General features: G+C 43.5%; 1 protein-coding gene and 1 long non-coding RNA gene across 4 annotated transcripts in view; one reads left to right on the top strand and one right to left on the bottom strand.

The window, feature by feature from the left end:
* Positions 1–14554, bottom strand: part of LOC125456275 (uncharacterized) — a 200273-nt gene that overhangs the window by 147875 nt on the left and 37844 nt on the right. The gene's annotated exons all lie outside the window — the stretch shown is intronic.
* Positions 436–14554, top strand: part of LOC125456346 (choline transporter-like protein 3) — a 195778-nt gene continuing 181659 nt past the window's right edge. The window contains exon 1 of one of the 2 annotated variants that reach the window (XM_059648053.1): positions 436–528. In XM_059648053.1, the coding sequence (XP_059504036.1) occupies positions 443–528 (86 nt within the window). In that variant the 5' untranslated portion in view covers positions 436–442. The remainder of the gene's footprint in view (positions 529–14554) is intronic. The other variant, XM_059648057.1, reaches the window with a different exon arrangement.

The raw sequence follows: 14554 nt of genomic DNA, 5'->3' as shown, positions 1-14554 counted from the left end.
CTGTGGACTTGTGTGCTAGCATGACCCCAATTACAAACCCATACGGATCAAAACTGGAAATGACACAACTCACCATAATGGCCCATACAGTATAAAGTCTACACTGAGTAGAACAACATTGCTTCATCAGAGGCCTCACTGATGATATCACCTCGCACTGTGACAAAATGTCTGAATGAGAACAAGCCAGGTCAGCGAGGAAGTCAACAAACTCACCCACAACCCGAGCTACAGATCTTTGCTAAAGTCTAGAAAAGTTTTTCGCTGTTTATTTAAGATGGAAGCTGGAATGATTCATGGAACAAAATAAAGGCTGGAAATTGCTGATGCACTGACTTATTCTCTGCAATAGCAGGTTTCTGGGTTTTCTCCAGGTAACGCTGTAGTTAAACTTGCTGGCGTGAAAATTTGGGTTGACTCTGCAAATCAAAGGAACATATCAATGCGCCAGAGACTTCCAACGTCTATTTTATTTTGTGAATCTAAAGGAAACTTGTGCAGTGTTTCGGCTTCCATCTTAAATAAACAGTGAGTACTATTTTAGACTTTCAAAACACCTAAATGCATGCCATCTCTTTTGCAATCACCGTTTATTTGTGTATGTCAATGCGTCTTTGTTCTTTGTGGGAATGAATGAGCGGGTCACAGCTGTGATTAAATTTGGGTGTTGTAGAATTTAAACTCTTGCCTTTTAACCTAAACATGTGAAAATATGCCTTGTGTCTTTTTTGAAATCACAGCACTCACAAAGTTAAAATAATTGTTCTTTTCCTGTCAAGATTCTAGGCAGGGTCCTCTTCTGGGTGGGATATTTTCCCTCGGGATCTTTTCATTTCTCCTTCGGTCTTACAGTGCCATCAAGATGTGAGTGGTTTTTTCCACTACTGGTTTCTGCCAGGTCACCATAGTATTGGTGTTCCAATTGTTTCCACACACATGATCCTTGGTGATTTTAGCATTTACATACAATGGGATCTGCAGCTAACCCATTGCCTTCACAAATGAACGTCCAAAAGGTCAGTCATATTTTAATGTGCCCAATGTACTATCAGACTATTTCAGCTGAGATTTTGCCTCCAACGGGTTATTTTATTTAATGCGATAATGCTCACAATCATTCTTTGTAACACAAGAAACTAGGCATGGATATCATTGTATTGAAACATTTCAACAGACATTTTTTACAACTCACTGTCATACACAAATATTACATTCACAAGCTAATATGTTTCTGGGCTAAAATTAAGATAAGTGATTAAAATTGCAGCATGTTTCTCGAGGACTGTCACACTTCAGATCGTCCCTGGGGGAAGATTCACTACGAGACTTTTCTGTCCTCTAGTCACATGTAATGATACAGTGATGTCAGAAATTTCTGAAGAAGGGTCTAGGCCCGAAACATCAGCCTTTCCTGCTCCGCAGATCCTGCCTGGCCAGCTGTGTTCATCCAGCTCTACACCTTGTCATCTCAGAAATTATGCATAAATGGTTTTGGGATGTGATGAGTCAGGGATATGTGCTAGAACCTCAATGATTTGTAATTTATATTAATGACAGATTTGAGAATTGAAGGGAACTGAATTTTAATTTTTTTTGACTCACTGCAAGGTGCATTGAGTTTTTGGTTGGCTTTTCACCATGACTGTTCGCTGCTTTAGCTCTCATCTATTAGATCCAGGTGTCAATGAGGCCCAGTCAGGTTTTTAGCACCCGTGCAGCTGAGCTCTACGATGGACAATGTCAGCTTCCTCCTCTCCAATCTCCTTGTCCTCCCCCTCCTTTGGAAACAGGTCCCATTCCCACAGTTCCCCTGCATCCAGACAACACCTTCTTGCTTATTCCAATTGTACAGGAAATAGCACACCAGGATCATGCAGCACACTCTATCCTGAGTGTACCAGAGACACATCCCCACCCCACCCCACCCCAAATCTGTACAACCATAACTTCAACACTCTATACTCTGCTCCATCATGGTCCTGTTGGGGGTATAGGTAGTATTGTATCCATGCTCTACATCAGTCTGCAACTTGTACAATGGTGTCATGAGCCATGGCTACAGTGGGCAGCCCTTGACCCTCTGTAACCAGTTTTTTTAGGGGCTGCAGACCCTCACAAGCACCAGTTATACTCCTGTGCTACAGGTTATAGGAGTCATGGCAGCTGCCAGGGTAGTGGGCACACACTTCAGCAAGTGTTAGCAGTGATCATAGATTATCTGAACATTAATGGGCTGGAACCCCCTTGTGTCGATGAATTGTGTTATTGCCCTCGCAGTGCTATGTATATGTAGCCAATGGCACCCTGTGCCAGAGGGAACACAGCTACCTTCCTGTATATGCTGCAGCACTAACCTCATCCTGGGATCATCGGTCACTGTCCTAATGGCTTGTGGAAGCACAACAGAGTGATCCCACATGGGTCACCTGTCACACCTTGGAATGAGCCAGTCACCTTGACGTTCAGAGACGCAGTGATATGGGAAAGGATATCCACCCAATCCTGCAACTCTTCAGGTTCCGCGCCAGCATCAGGCATTACTAGGTCCTGGGACATATAAAGCCTGTGTTGGCACTGCATCTTGTACATTCCTGGGAAACGGAGCTGGGACCAGAGGGCTCCAGGCCTCCAGTCCACTCCAGATATCCTGAGGGACTCTGCCGCTGTGACCTCACCCTAAGCTGTGCACTTCTTGTCCTCTGCAATGACCTGCTGCTTTTCTAAGCTTGCTGTTGGTCCCGCTTCTCCTGAATTTATCACCACCTCCTTCGGAATGCAATGTGATAATACTATGGCTTTAAGAAGTATATTTGGTCCTGTTTGTTTTAATAAGAAGAGATTGAGACAGAGGAGTGGAGCAACCTGCTCACAGCCAATAAAGTAAACAGTTTTTGAAGTCATGGGTATTTTTTAAAGTTGGAACAATAGATGCAGCCTGAATGGATGGAGTCAAGCTCCCAACGAACAAGAATTTTTAGAGCTTCAAGAACCCAGCAAATGCTGAAAGATATCTGCAGAAGCTCTTATTCCTCTCTCTGTTATAGCTCGAAGCTAAGATGCTCTTCCTGTTGCTAGAAATGCATCTGAGACAATCTATTTTACTGTATTTGCCTTTGCCATGTGTGCAATTACAGAAAGTTACTATATTATGACAACTAATGAGTAGTTTATTATTTTGTTAAGTATTTTGATAGAGTTAGAGTTAAGCCAATTCTTTTATTTTTTCTGCATAGCGTATGAATAAAGTGTGTTTTGCTTCAAGCCTGATATTTTGACCAATCAAAATGAATCTGGAATATTGACTTTAAGTAAAGGGAAAGCTATCTCCTTGACATGTTTTGAGGGGCTTTAGTCTGGTTCTTAACAGCTGCTACAGCACCCAACGTGCCCATCCCTCTCACTGGAAAGGATCCAAATAGAGCACACAAGGAGTGAAAAAGTTTTAGTCTTCCAAACAGATAGCAGTGGTGTACACTGCAGATGAGATCATACAGCAAGATAGGCTGCTCCCAAATAACAAAGGAAGTGACTCCATCATCTCTCGATATTAAGTCACAGCAGCAACTTGGTAAATGACCATCACATCATCGAGAAGTGAGTGCATAGAGTGCGACATAACCTTCCCAAGCCATTCAACAGGACCGCTTTACTTTGGACAGTACACAAATTCAGCTGATTCCAATTTTGCTTTAAATGACAATCCTGATGGTTTTGTCACCTTGAGCTTCAAGTATCTTTAGGGAAAACTGTATAAGCTGTACATGTTAGCAGGATAATTCAGGACATCCCATGACAATAAACCAATCACAAGCGCTCTTTAGCCAACATAACTGCAGATGTGGAATCCAAAGTAGACAAACAGGAGGCTGGAAGAACACAGCAGGCCAGGCAGCATCTGGAAGAAGGGAGCAGTCAACATTTTGGGTATCACCCTTCTTCATGTGGCATTTTGTGGCTGCAGTGTACTCCACTGTAAATGAAAATTGGTCATTTTAAAGTTAATAAAAGAACGTAGACTTTACTCAAGCACTTTCAATAGGATCAAACGCAAGTAGAAGTCTGGTTGCCTCAAGTGAGTGGAGTTGTGTTTGATCTTGGATGTACTAGGTTCGTTTGGGTTACACAAAAGTTGGAGCAATAAAGATTTACCAAAGCAAAAGTGGTTCCAAAGGAAATTGTGAAAATAAGTTGCTTCATTGTTATAAGTATATGGACACTGATATTGTCCCAAATTTAAAATTAGGAACTAAACACACACACATAAGCCTATAAGCCTCAAATGGTATCAAGATGGCAGAAGAGTTGGGCACTTCAGCTGGAGCTTGTCTACTCCAACTGTTCTTTCTTTTCCTCCTGTCTTTCTCTTTCTTTAAGCTTATTTTTAAAATGTTTTAACTCTTAAACTGGCCTGGTCGCAGTGAGGTGAGGCCTGGAGATGAGTCCCAGACAGGGGCCTGTTGTGAGGAGGCAAGTCCCAGACTGGAGGCTGGCACAGGGAGGGGAGTCTCGGACCAGAGACTATCGCAGGGAGGTGAGGTCCTTTCAGACTGGAGGCTGACACATGAAGGGGTGTCCCGAACCGGAGACTATCACAGGGAGGTGAGGTCCTTTCAGAGTGGAGGTGAGACTTCAAGTTTTAAAGCCTGGTGCAGTCTAGAGGCTAGGTGCTAGCATTGACTAGGGTCAAAAGGACTGTAACTTGAGGTTCTTTCTTTCCCTTGTTTATTCTTATACTGGACTTGTATTTATTATTCGCTCAATTTTGTACCAAATACTTCAATATTTGTACCTAGGTATCTTTTATCTAAGCCGATTCAATTCAATTCAATAAAGCACAAATTTTCTCTAAAAGTTTGGATCAGCCATGACATGGTGTGTTTGGACCATTATCACAATTGACTTTAAAATATATAATGTTTAAAGAGCTTATGACAATATTATAACTTAGATATATTTTGCCCTGTTTTTAGGAAGGGAGGTTTGAGTCATAAGTGCCAAGTTGTCTCTTTGAAGCCAATAAACAGCTTGTGAGGCCCTGTCGTTTTTGTTTTAAGTTGGCACAATAGAAGCAGCATGAATGTGTGGAGTCAGGCTCCTACAGAACCAGGGCTTTAGTTTAGCTTTTAGTTGTTGAGGTTTTGAAGTTAGTTTTGGAAGCTGCAATACCTCTCTCTCTCTCTCTCTACCAGAGTTTTCTCTTTTTCTTCTTCTGGACTGGAGAAACATCGCATGTGAGACAATTTATTTCATTGAATTTGCCTTTGCCAGAGATGTGTTTGTGAGATGTTACTATATTGGAACAGTTGCTGTTTACTAGTTAACCAATCTATTATTCTGTTAATTTTTCCGATAGGATTAAAATTACAACAATTCTTCTTTGTTTGTTTGTATTTTAACTGTAGAATAAGAATAAAGAATAAAGAATGTTTTGCTTAAAGCCAAAGGTGTAACCAATTGAATCTGGAATGCAGCACCTTATACTTATCTTTAAATAAGGTAAAAGTCAGAGTCTAGCCTATCTCCTTGATATACTTGAAGGAGGTTGGTGAGTGAGTGAGGTAATATATTTGTGGGGTTGCGATACCCGAAACACTACCCGGGTAGTGTCTTCCACCCATCCTCCTCCTCTAACCAAAACAAAAGGTTCTGTGTGCCTGATTGGTAAGGTAACAAGTTTATTTTTTATTCTTTATTTTTTAAGTCTTGGGAATTTAGAATAATGGGAACGGAGGTCAGGGCAGTTGAATATTACTCCTGCAGAATGTGGGAGGTAAGGGTCACCACTAGTGTCCCTGCTGACTACATCTGCGGGAAGTGCACCCAACTCCAGCTCCTTGAAAACCACTGGACTGGAGCTGGAGTTGGATGAACTTCGGATCATTCCGGAGGCAGAGGGGGTTATTGAGAGGAGTTACAGGGAGGTAGTCACTCCTCCAGTACAAGAAAAAGGCAGATGGGTTACGGTCAGGGGACGGAAAGGGAACCGGCAGGCAGTGCAGGGATCCCCTGTGGCCATTCCCCTCAACAATAAGTATATCGTTTTGGATACTGTTGGGGGGGGGGGACTTACCAGGGGAAAGCAGTGGGGCACAGGTCTCTGGCACAGAGTCTGTCCCTGCTGCTCAGAAGGGAAGGGGGAAGAGGAGCAGAGCAGTAGTCATTGGGGACTCTATAGTTAGGGGGACAAATAGGAGGTTCTGTGGGGACGAGAGAGACTCACGGTTGGTGTGTTGCCTCCCAGGTGCCAGGGTGCGTGATGTCTCTGATCGTGTTTTTGGGATCCTTAAGGGGGAGGGGGAGTAGCCCCAAGTCGTGGTCCACATTGGCACCAATGACATAGGTAGGAAGAGAGATGGGGATTTAAGGCAGAAATTCAGGGAGCTAGGATGGAAGCTGAGAGCTAGGATGAACAGAGTTGTTGTCTCTGGTTTGTTGCCCATGCCACGTGCTAGTGAGGCGAGGAATAGGGAGAGAGAGGAGTTGAACACGTGGCTACAGGGAAGGTGCAGGAGGGAGGGTTTTGGATTCTTGGATAATTGGCGCTCTTTCTGGGGTAGGTGGGACCTCTATAAGCAGGATGGTCTTCACCTGAACCAGAGGGGGACCAATATCCTGGGGGGGAAATTCGCTGAGACTAATCCGCTGGGTTTAAACTAATTCAGCAGGGGGATGGGCACCAAAATTGTAGTTCGACTATAGAAAAGGTTGAGAGTAGGGTGATCCGAAATAAAGTTTCAGGGGAGCAAGATGCCACCGGCAAGCAAGAAGTTGGTTTGAAGTGTGTCTACTTCAATGCCAGGAGCGTCTGGAATAAGGTGGGTGAACTTGCAGCATGGGTTAATACCTGGGACTTCGGTGTTGTGGCCATTTCGGACACATGGATAGAACAGGGACATGAATGGTTGTTGTAGGTTCCGGGATTCAGATGTTTCAGTAAGAACAGAGAAGATGGTAAAAGGGGTGGAGGTGTGGCATTGTTGGTCAAGGACAGTATTACAATTGCAGAAAGGATGTTTGGGGACTTGTCAACTGAGGTAGTATGGGCTGAGGTTAGAAACAGGAAAGGAGAGGTCACCCTGTTGGGAGTTTTCTATAGGCCTCCGAATAGCTCCAGAGATGTAGAGGAAAGGATAGCAAAGATGATTCTCGAAAGGAGTGAGAGAGACAGGGTAGTTGTCATGGAGGACTTCAACTTTCCAAATATTGACTGGGAACACTATAGTTTGAGTACTATAGATGGGTCAGTTTTTGTCCAGTGTGTGCAGGAGGGCTTCCTGACGCAGTATGTAGATAGGCCAACAAGGGGCGAAGCCACATTAGATTTGGTACTGGGTAATGAGCCTGGCCAGGTGTTAGATTTGGAAGTAGGTGAGCACTTTGGTGATAGCAATCACAATTCTGTTACGTTTACTTTAGTGATGGAAAGGGATAGGTGTATACCACTGGGCAAGAGTTATAGCTGGGGGAAAGGCAATTACAATGAGATTAGGCAAGATTTAGGGAGCATAGGATGGGGAAGGAAATTGCAGGGGATGGGCACATTAGAAATGTGGAGCTTATGCAATGAAAAGCTCCTGTGTGTCCTAGATAAGTATGTACCTGTCAGGCAGGGAGGAAGCTGTAGAGTGTGGGAGCCGTGGTTTACGACGGAGGTGGAATCTCTGGTCAAGAGGAAGAAGAAGGCTTATGTTAGGATGAGATGTGAAGGCACAGTTAGGGCACTTGAGGGCTACGAGGTAGCCAGGAAACACCTAAAGAGAGAGCTCAGAAGAGCCAGGAGCAGACATGAGATGTTGTTGGCAGATAGGATCAGGGTAAACCCTAAGGCTTTCCATAGGTATTTAAGGAATAAAAGAATGACGAAAGTAAGATTAGGCCCAATCAAGGATAGTAGTGGGAAGTTGTGTGTGGAGTCAGATGAGATAGGGGAAGCGCTAAATGAATATTTTTCAACAGTATTCACTCTAAAAAACGACAATGTTGTCAAGGAGAATACTGAGATACAGGCTACTAGACTAGCTGGGATTGAAGTTCACAAGGAAGAGGTATTAGAAATCCTACAGAGGGTGAAGATAGGTAAGTCCCCTGGGCCAGATGGGATTTATCCTAGGATCCTCTGGGAAGCCAGGGAGGAGATTTGCCGAGCGTTTGGCATTGATCTTTAACTCATCATTGTCTACAGGGATAGTGCCAGATGACTGGAGGATAGCAAGTGTGGTTCCCCTGTTCAAGAAGGGGAGTAGAGACAACCCTGGTAATTATAGACCAGTCAGCCCTACCTCAGTTGTTGGTAAAGTGTTGGAAAAAATTATAAGGGATAGGATTTATAATCATCTAGAAAAGAATAAATTGATTAGGGATAGTCAGCACGGTTTTGTGAAGGGAAGGTCGTGCTTCACAAACCTTATTGAGTTCTTTGAGAATGTGACCAAACAGGTAGATGAGAGTAAACCGGTTGATGTGGTGTATATGGATTTCAGCAAGGCGTTCAATAAGGTTCCCCACAATAGGTTATTGTACAAAATGCGGAGGAATGGAATTGTGGGAGATATAGCAGTTTGGATCGGAAATTGGCTTGCTGAAAGAAGAGAGAGGGTGGTAGTTGATGGGAAATGTTCATCCTGGAGTCCAGTTACTAGTGGTTTACCGCAAGGGTCGGTGTTGGGTCCACTGCTGTTTGTCATTTTTATCAATGACCTGGATGAGGGCGTAGAAGGATGGGTTAGTAAATTTGCAGACGACACTAAGGTTGGTGGAGTTGTGGATAGTGTCAAAGGATGCTGTAGGTTGCAGAGAGACATAGATAAGCTGCAGAGCTGGGCTGAGAGGTGGCAAATGGAGTTTAATGCAGACAAGTGTGAGGTGATGCACTTTGTTAGGAGTAACCAGAAGGCAAAGTACTGGGCTAATGGTAAGATTCTTAGCAGTGTAGATGAGCAGAGAGATCTTAGTGTCCATGTACACAGATCCTTGAAAGTTGCCACCCAGGTTGACAGGGCTGTTAAGAAGGCATACAGTGTTTTAGCTTTTATTAATAGAGGGATCAAGTTCCGGAACCAAGAGGTTTTGGTGAAGCTGTACAAAACTCTGGTGCGGCCGCACTTGGAGTATTGTGTACAGTTCTGGTCACCGCGCTATAAGAAGGATGTGGAAGCTTTGGAAAGGGTGCGGAGGAGATTTACTAGGATGTTGCCTAGTATGGACGGAAGGTCTTACGAGGAAAGGCTGAGGGACTTGAGGCTGTTTTCATTAGAGAGAAGAAGGTTGAGAGGTGAATTAATTGAAACATATAAAATAATCAGAGGGTTAGATAGGGTGGATAGGGAGATCCTTTTTCCTAGGATGGTGACGGCAAGCACGAGGGGGCACAGCTTTAAATTGAGGGGTGAAAGATATAGGACAGATGTCAGAGGTAGTTTCTTTACTCAGAGAGTAGTAAGGGAATGGAACGCTTTGCCTGCAACGGTAGTAGATTCGCCAACTTTAGGTACTTTTAAGTCGTCGTTGGATAAGCATATGGACGTACATGGAATAGTGTAGGTTAGATGGGCTTGAGATCGGTATGACAGGTCGGCACAACATCAAGGGCCAAAGGGCCTGTACTGTGCTGTAATGTTCTATGTCTATGTCTAATAATTACTGTTCCCACCCACTCCAAATGAGGAAGTGGGCCAATGCCACTTTGATGTTAGTAAGACTCACAGGCAACTGCACAGAGGTGGTGATGTAATGGTGAATCACTAGATTAAAAAAACTGGAGGCCTAGGTTACTGCTAAGATGGGGAGGGGGCCACTGTTCCATATCACATCACAGCTGCTGGTGGTATGCAAAACCCCAATTAACAAAATCTGGAAGAGTAGTTTAGTTTATTTAATGGTCACATTACAGAGACTGTCAATTCTTGTAAAAACCCATCTCATTCTCAAATATCCTTGAAGAAAAGCAATTTGTCATCCTTACTTGCTGTGAGACTCCAAAGCCACAGCTATGTGAATGACTCTTAAAAGTCCTCTAATGACATTGCTATCCACTCAGTTCACAACAAATGCTGGTCTTACCAGTGACACCCAAATCCTATGGAGGAATATGTAAAACTTGCTGGCTGAAGGTGCAGTTGAATTGTAGCCAAATGGTCCACTGCTCCCGCATCTTTATGAAACCAGAGTTTGCCTACTGCACCACACAACCAGCCCAGCTCTTCCCCCCCACCCACTGCATCCCAAAACCAGTCCAACCTGTCTCTGCCTCCCTAACCGGTTCTTCCTCTCACCCATCCCTTCCTCCCACCCCAAGCCGCACCCCCAGCTACCTACTAACCTCATCCCACCTCCTTGACCTGTCCGTCTTCCCTGGACTGACCTATCCCCTCCCTACCTCCCCACCCACACCTTCTCCACCTATCTTCTTTACTCTCCATCTTCGGTCCGCCTCCCCCTCTCTCCCTATTTATTCCAGTTCCCTCCCCCCATCCCCCTCTCTGATGAAGGGTCTAGGCCCGAAACGTCAGCTTTTGTGCTCCTGAGATGCTGCTTGGCCTGCTGTGTTCATCCAGCCTCACATTTTATTATCTTGGAATCTCCAGCATCTGCAGTTCCCATTATCTTTGCCTATGGAGGCCTGGTGCCGGTTAAAACAACCCCAAAAAATTTGCAGCATAGAAAGAAGCCGCTGAAGCTACGACAATCTAGCTTTTCAACTGAAGCCATTTGCTTTTAACACTATTCCCTGCCCTTAATTTGATCCTTTGTTTTTTCTCATTATTTCTCTTCAAATGCTAATCATCTAAACACTGATCTTTTAAAAAAGGATACAATCTCTGTCTCAAAACCAAAACCTAGCAAGTTTGAGTAACTTGTATGAAATCTGAGTGATAATTCTTAGCCTTAAAATTCCCTTCCTACTGATTTTCCAAACAGTGAAAGTAATCTTTTACAGTTTCCCTGGAAAAACATCCTTTAGATTCCCTGATAACAAAGTGTGGAGCTGGATGAACACAGCAGGCCAAGCAGCTCCTGAGATGCTGCTTGGCCTGCTGTGTTCATCCAGCTCCACACTTTGTTATCTTGGATTCTCCAGCATCTGCAGTTCCCATTATCACTTTAGATTCCCTTTTGCTTTTGTGAGAATTCCAATGTCTCAGTTCAAATTTCTGTTACTCTGGTATCCCATTCTTCATATTCCAATCTGTCACAATCCCGCTCTGATACAGTTCTTTACATGCTGAAATTAAAACGGCATGTTTCAAAAGCCAAATTATCAAACTGTAGGCAAAGAAATTTCTTTTAGAATGAGAACTCTTAGTTGAAGATGTGGAAAGCAATAAATGCAGTTACTCAGAGACTTATTGAATTTTATAAAAAGTTTTGCATTGACCTTTTGATTGTAACATGCTAAGTAACAGCTATTTGAAGAAGGTTCTTTGAAATCCGAAGGAAACATTAGTCTGAGCTAAAAATTGTAGTGAGTAAAAAGCAGTCATCTCTTTTCTGATGCGTAGTCAGGTTCAGGAAGCTATCTAATACTCGCAATTTATTTTTTATTTTCAGTGCATAAAATTCTTCCTTTTAACAAAACCAATATTCAGTCTGGTCCCTATGAATAGAGTGTAGACCATCAGCATTTACAAATGTCCAACAGTAAGTATTTCCTTAATGTTTGCAGTACTTAGCCATGGATTAGATGGCATTAGTCATTGAAGTGTGGGTGATATAGATATCATCACAGTGCTTAAAAGGATCATTATCTAAGCCTCACATTGAATCTACCACAGTAAGTGCTTGTATAAAGTAGACTAATAAACAAAAAAGTACCAGTAAACTCTGACTCTATCTGCTGATGTTACTGAAAAGAATTTTGTACTTTTTGGCTCAGTACTGATTCCCAGGCATCACCAAAATTTTGAACAACATGACGACACCACCGTTATAGTTCAAAACAACGACAATTTCAGAATGCAGGAAAGAGATGGAGTACTTTGTGGCATGGTGTAAAGACACCAATCTCGCCATCAATGTCATCAAATTGAAGGAGCTGGCCATTCCCATTAGGGAGTGGAGTGGAGGGTGTGCACGAGTCTGTATCAATGGTGCAGAGGTGGAGATGGCCGAGAGTGTCAATTTCCTAGGAGTAATGATTGCCAGGAATCTGTCCTGTTCCAATCACATCGACACAATGGTCAACAAAGCAAAACAATATCTCTACTTCCTCAGAGGGCTAAGGAAATTCAGCATTTCCACAAGGACTCTTACCAATTTTTATAGATGCACAATGAAAAACATCCTATCTGGTTGCATCATGGTGTGGTATGGCAACAGCAAGAAACTGCACAGAGACGTGAACACAGCCCTGTCTGTCACACAAACCAGCCTTCCATCCATTGACTCCATCTGTGCATCCTGCTGCCTCAGGAAAGCTAACTACATAATCAAAGGCCCCGCCCAATCCGTTATACCCTTTTCCATCCTCTTCCATTGGGCAGAAGGTATCAAAGTTTGAATACATGTACGCTTAGATTCAAGAACAGCTTCTTCCTGACTGTTATTGGGTTTTTGAACAGACCTCTCAAATACTAATTCTGATCTCTCTCACTCTGCTCCTTCTCTGTGGCTGTAACACTATATTCTACATTCTGCTCTGCTACCCTTATGCTCTTTGTATACTACAATCTGCCTGCATGTCAAGCAAAACACTCTTTGTTATCTTGGATTCTCCAGCATCTGCAGTTCCCATTATCTCTCAACATTTTTCACTGTATCTCGGTACAGGTGACAACAATAAATCAATCAAGGAGATTAGCAAACATATTCTGATGTCTCTAGTCTTAAAATTTCAAAGAAACCTGAAATCCTAAGAATGAAGTGTCTGTGACACCATGCATGATCTAGGAATACATGTGTAGAAATACTAAAAGTGAGGCAACTTGTATGTATGATTGTTTTACAAAGGTGATATCTGTATTCCTTAAAATTTGGTCCTAAAGCATTCTCAGTTTGAATCAGCCAACTGTTAGTCACTATATCTTCAGCTGCCTGGGTCCAAAACTTGAACTCCCTTCCTAAATCTGTCTACTTCTCTCATCTTTAAAAGGTTTTTTTTTAGATAAGACTTCCCTTAGCTAAACTATTACCATCTACCCTAATATCACTTTATATGGTTTGATTTCAAATATTGTTCTATAATGGCACTGGAAGCACTTTGAAATATTTGATTATGTTAATGGTGTTGTCATAATTGAAGAACTACCCCCGTGAGACCTGGTGAGATTTCTCGCTGCATTGTATCAAACTTTTCACAGCTCTATGATATCCCTCTGATCTAATGCTAGCAGGACTGTATTATCTCAAGAAGAACTCATTACTGCTAAGATATCCTAGAATAGACTATCCCTGGCATCTGCTCCACCTGGCATGAGGACAAGTGAAGGGTTTCAACCTGAAACGTTGACTTTCCTCAGATGCTGCCTGACCAGCTGTGTTTTTCCAGTTCCACATTTATGGACTCTGGCTTCCAGCATCTGTGGTCCTCACTGTCTCCAACTTGCTGCCAGTCTGGAGCTGCCTTGTATGATTACTGACATTTGCCCTGCGCATGGTAATGGTCAACAGGGCAATACGGAACAGGGGTGTCCTTTTCCCTCACACTGGCAGAGGATGTCACAACATCAGACCCTGCAGTGTATTCCAAGGTTTCCAGCTGGGTCATTGCACACTGAGTCATCTGGATTAATGCCCAGCAGTGAAGGAAGAAAGTCAATGACTTTCTCCACTTGGTTGGGTAAGTGCCACCATCTTCTCTCTGTCACCTCACACTTATGCTCTCTTTGTCTCTGTTGTTGCACCCACCTCCCACCAAGGCTCATACCCTACCTTTTTTGCTATTACATGTAACATCGTCCCACACTCACTCTCAACCACCCACTCCTTCCCTCCTAACACTGCACATCATCTGCACTGCCCACGGACTTCCGCAGGACACCCTACCACTTACCACCCCTACCCCCCAATAGCACCAGCCTAACCATTGTTCTGTGTGCTTTAATTTCTTTCACATCCTCCCTTTCTCCCTTTCTCGAGCAAACACAAAGGCAGAAAGAGCTAAGTCAGGTGGTGGGCTGCCACCATTCTGCTCCTTACCTCCAGTGAGGAGAGGAGCCTGACCTTGATGAGCCCGATTGGCAACTTGGCTGTGTCCAGTCCTCTGGGCTGATACTGGAGGTTGCCCTTGACTTACTGAACCAGGATGCCATGACTGAAGGCTGTCTCTGTAGACTTGTCCGAGAATTGTTGACAACCGTGACAAACTTGTTGACTTTTTGAGTGGAAAAATTGGCAAAGCAAGAATGAAGTAATGTGAGCCTGTTAGATCCAGCTGTACGGGATGGAGTGGGGTTGAGGGGAGGAGGGTTCAGGGAACACCAAAAGGGAAGGCAAAGTGAGGCAAGACAGGGATGCTGTGAGCATCCAACTGGCTCGAGGTGAATGAATAAGTGAGTGAGTGTGAGCGGAAAGAATGAACAAGTAATGGTGTGTTGCAGAGAAAACAAGGTGTAGAGCT

The sequence above is a fragment of the Stegostoma tigrinum genome, chromosome 8, assembly GCF_030684315.1.
Source record: "Stegostoma tigrinum isolate sSteTig4 chromosome 8, sSteTig4.hap1, whole genome shotgun sequence".
NCBI classification, from domain to species: Eukaryota; Metazoa; Chordata; class Chondrichthyes; order Orectolobiformes; family Stegostomatidae; genus Stegostoma; species Stegostoma tigrinum.
This window is presented reverse-complemented; position numbering and strand designations above follow the sequence as displayed.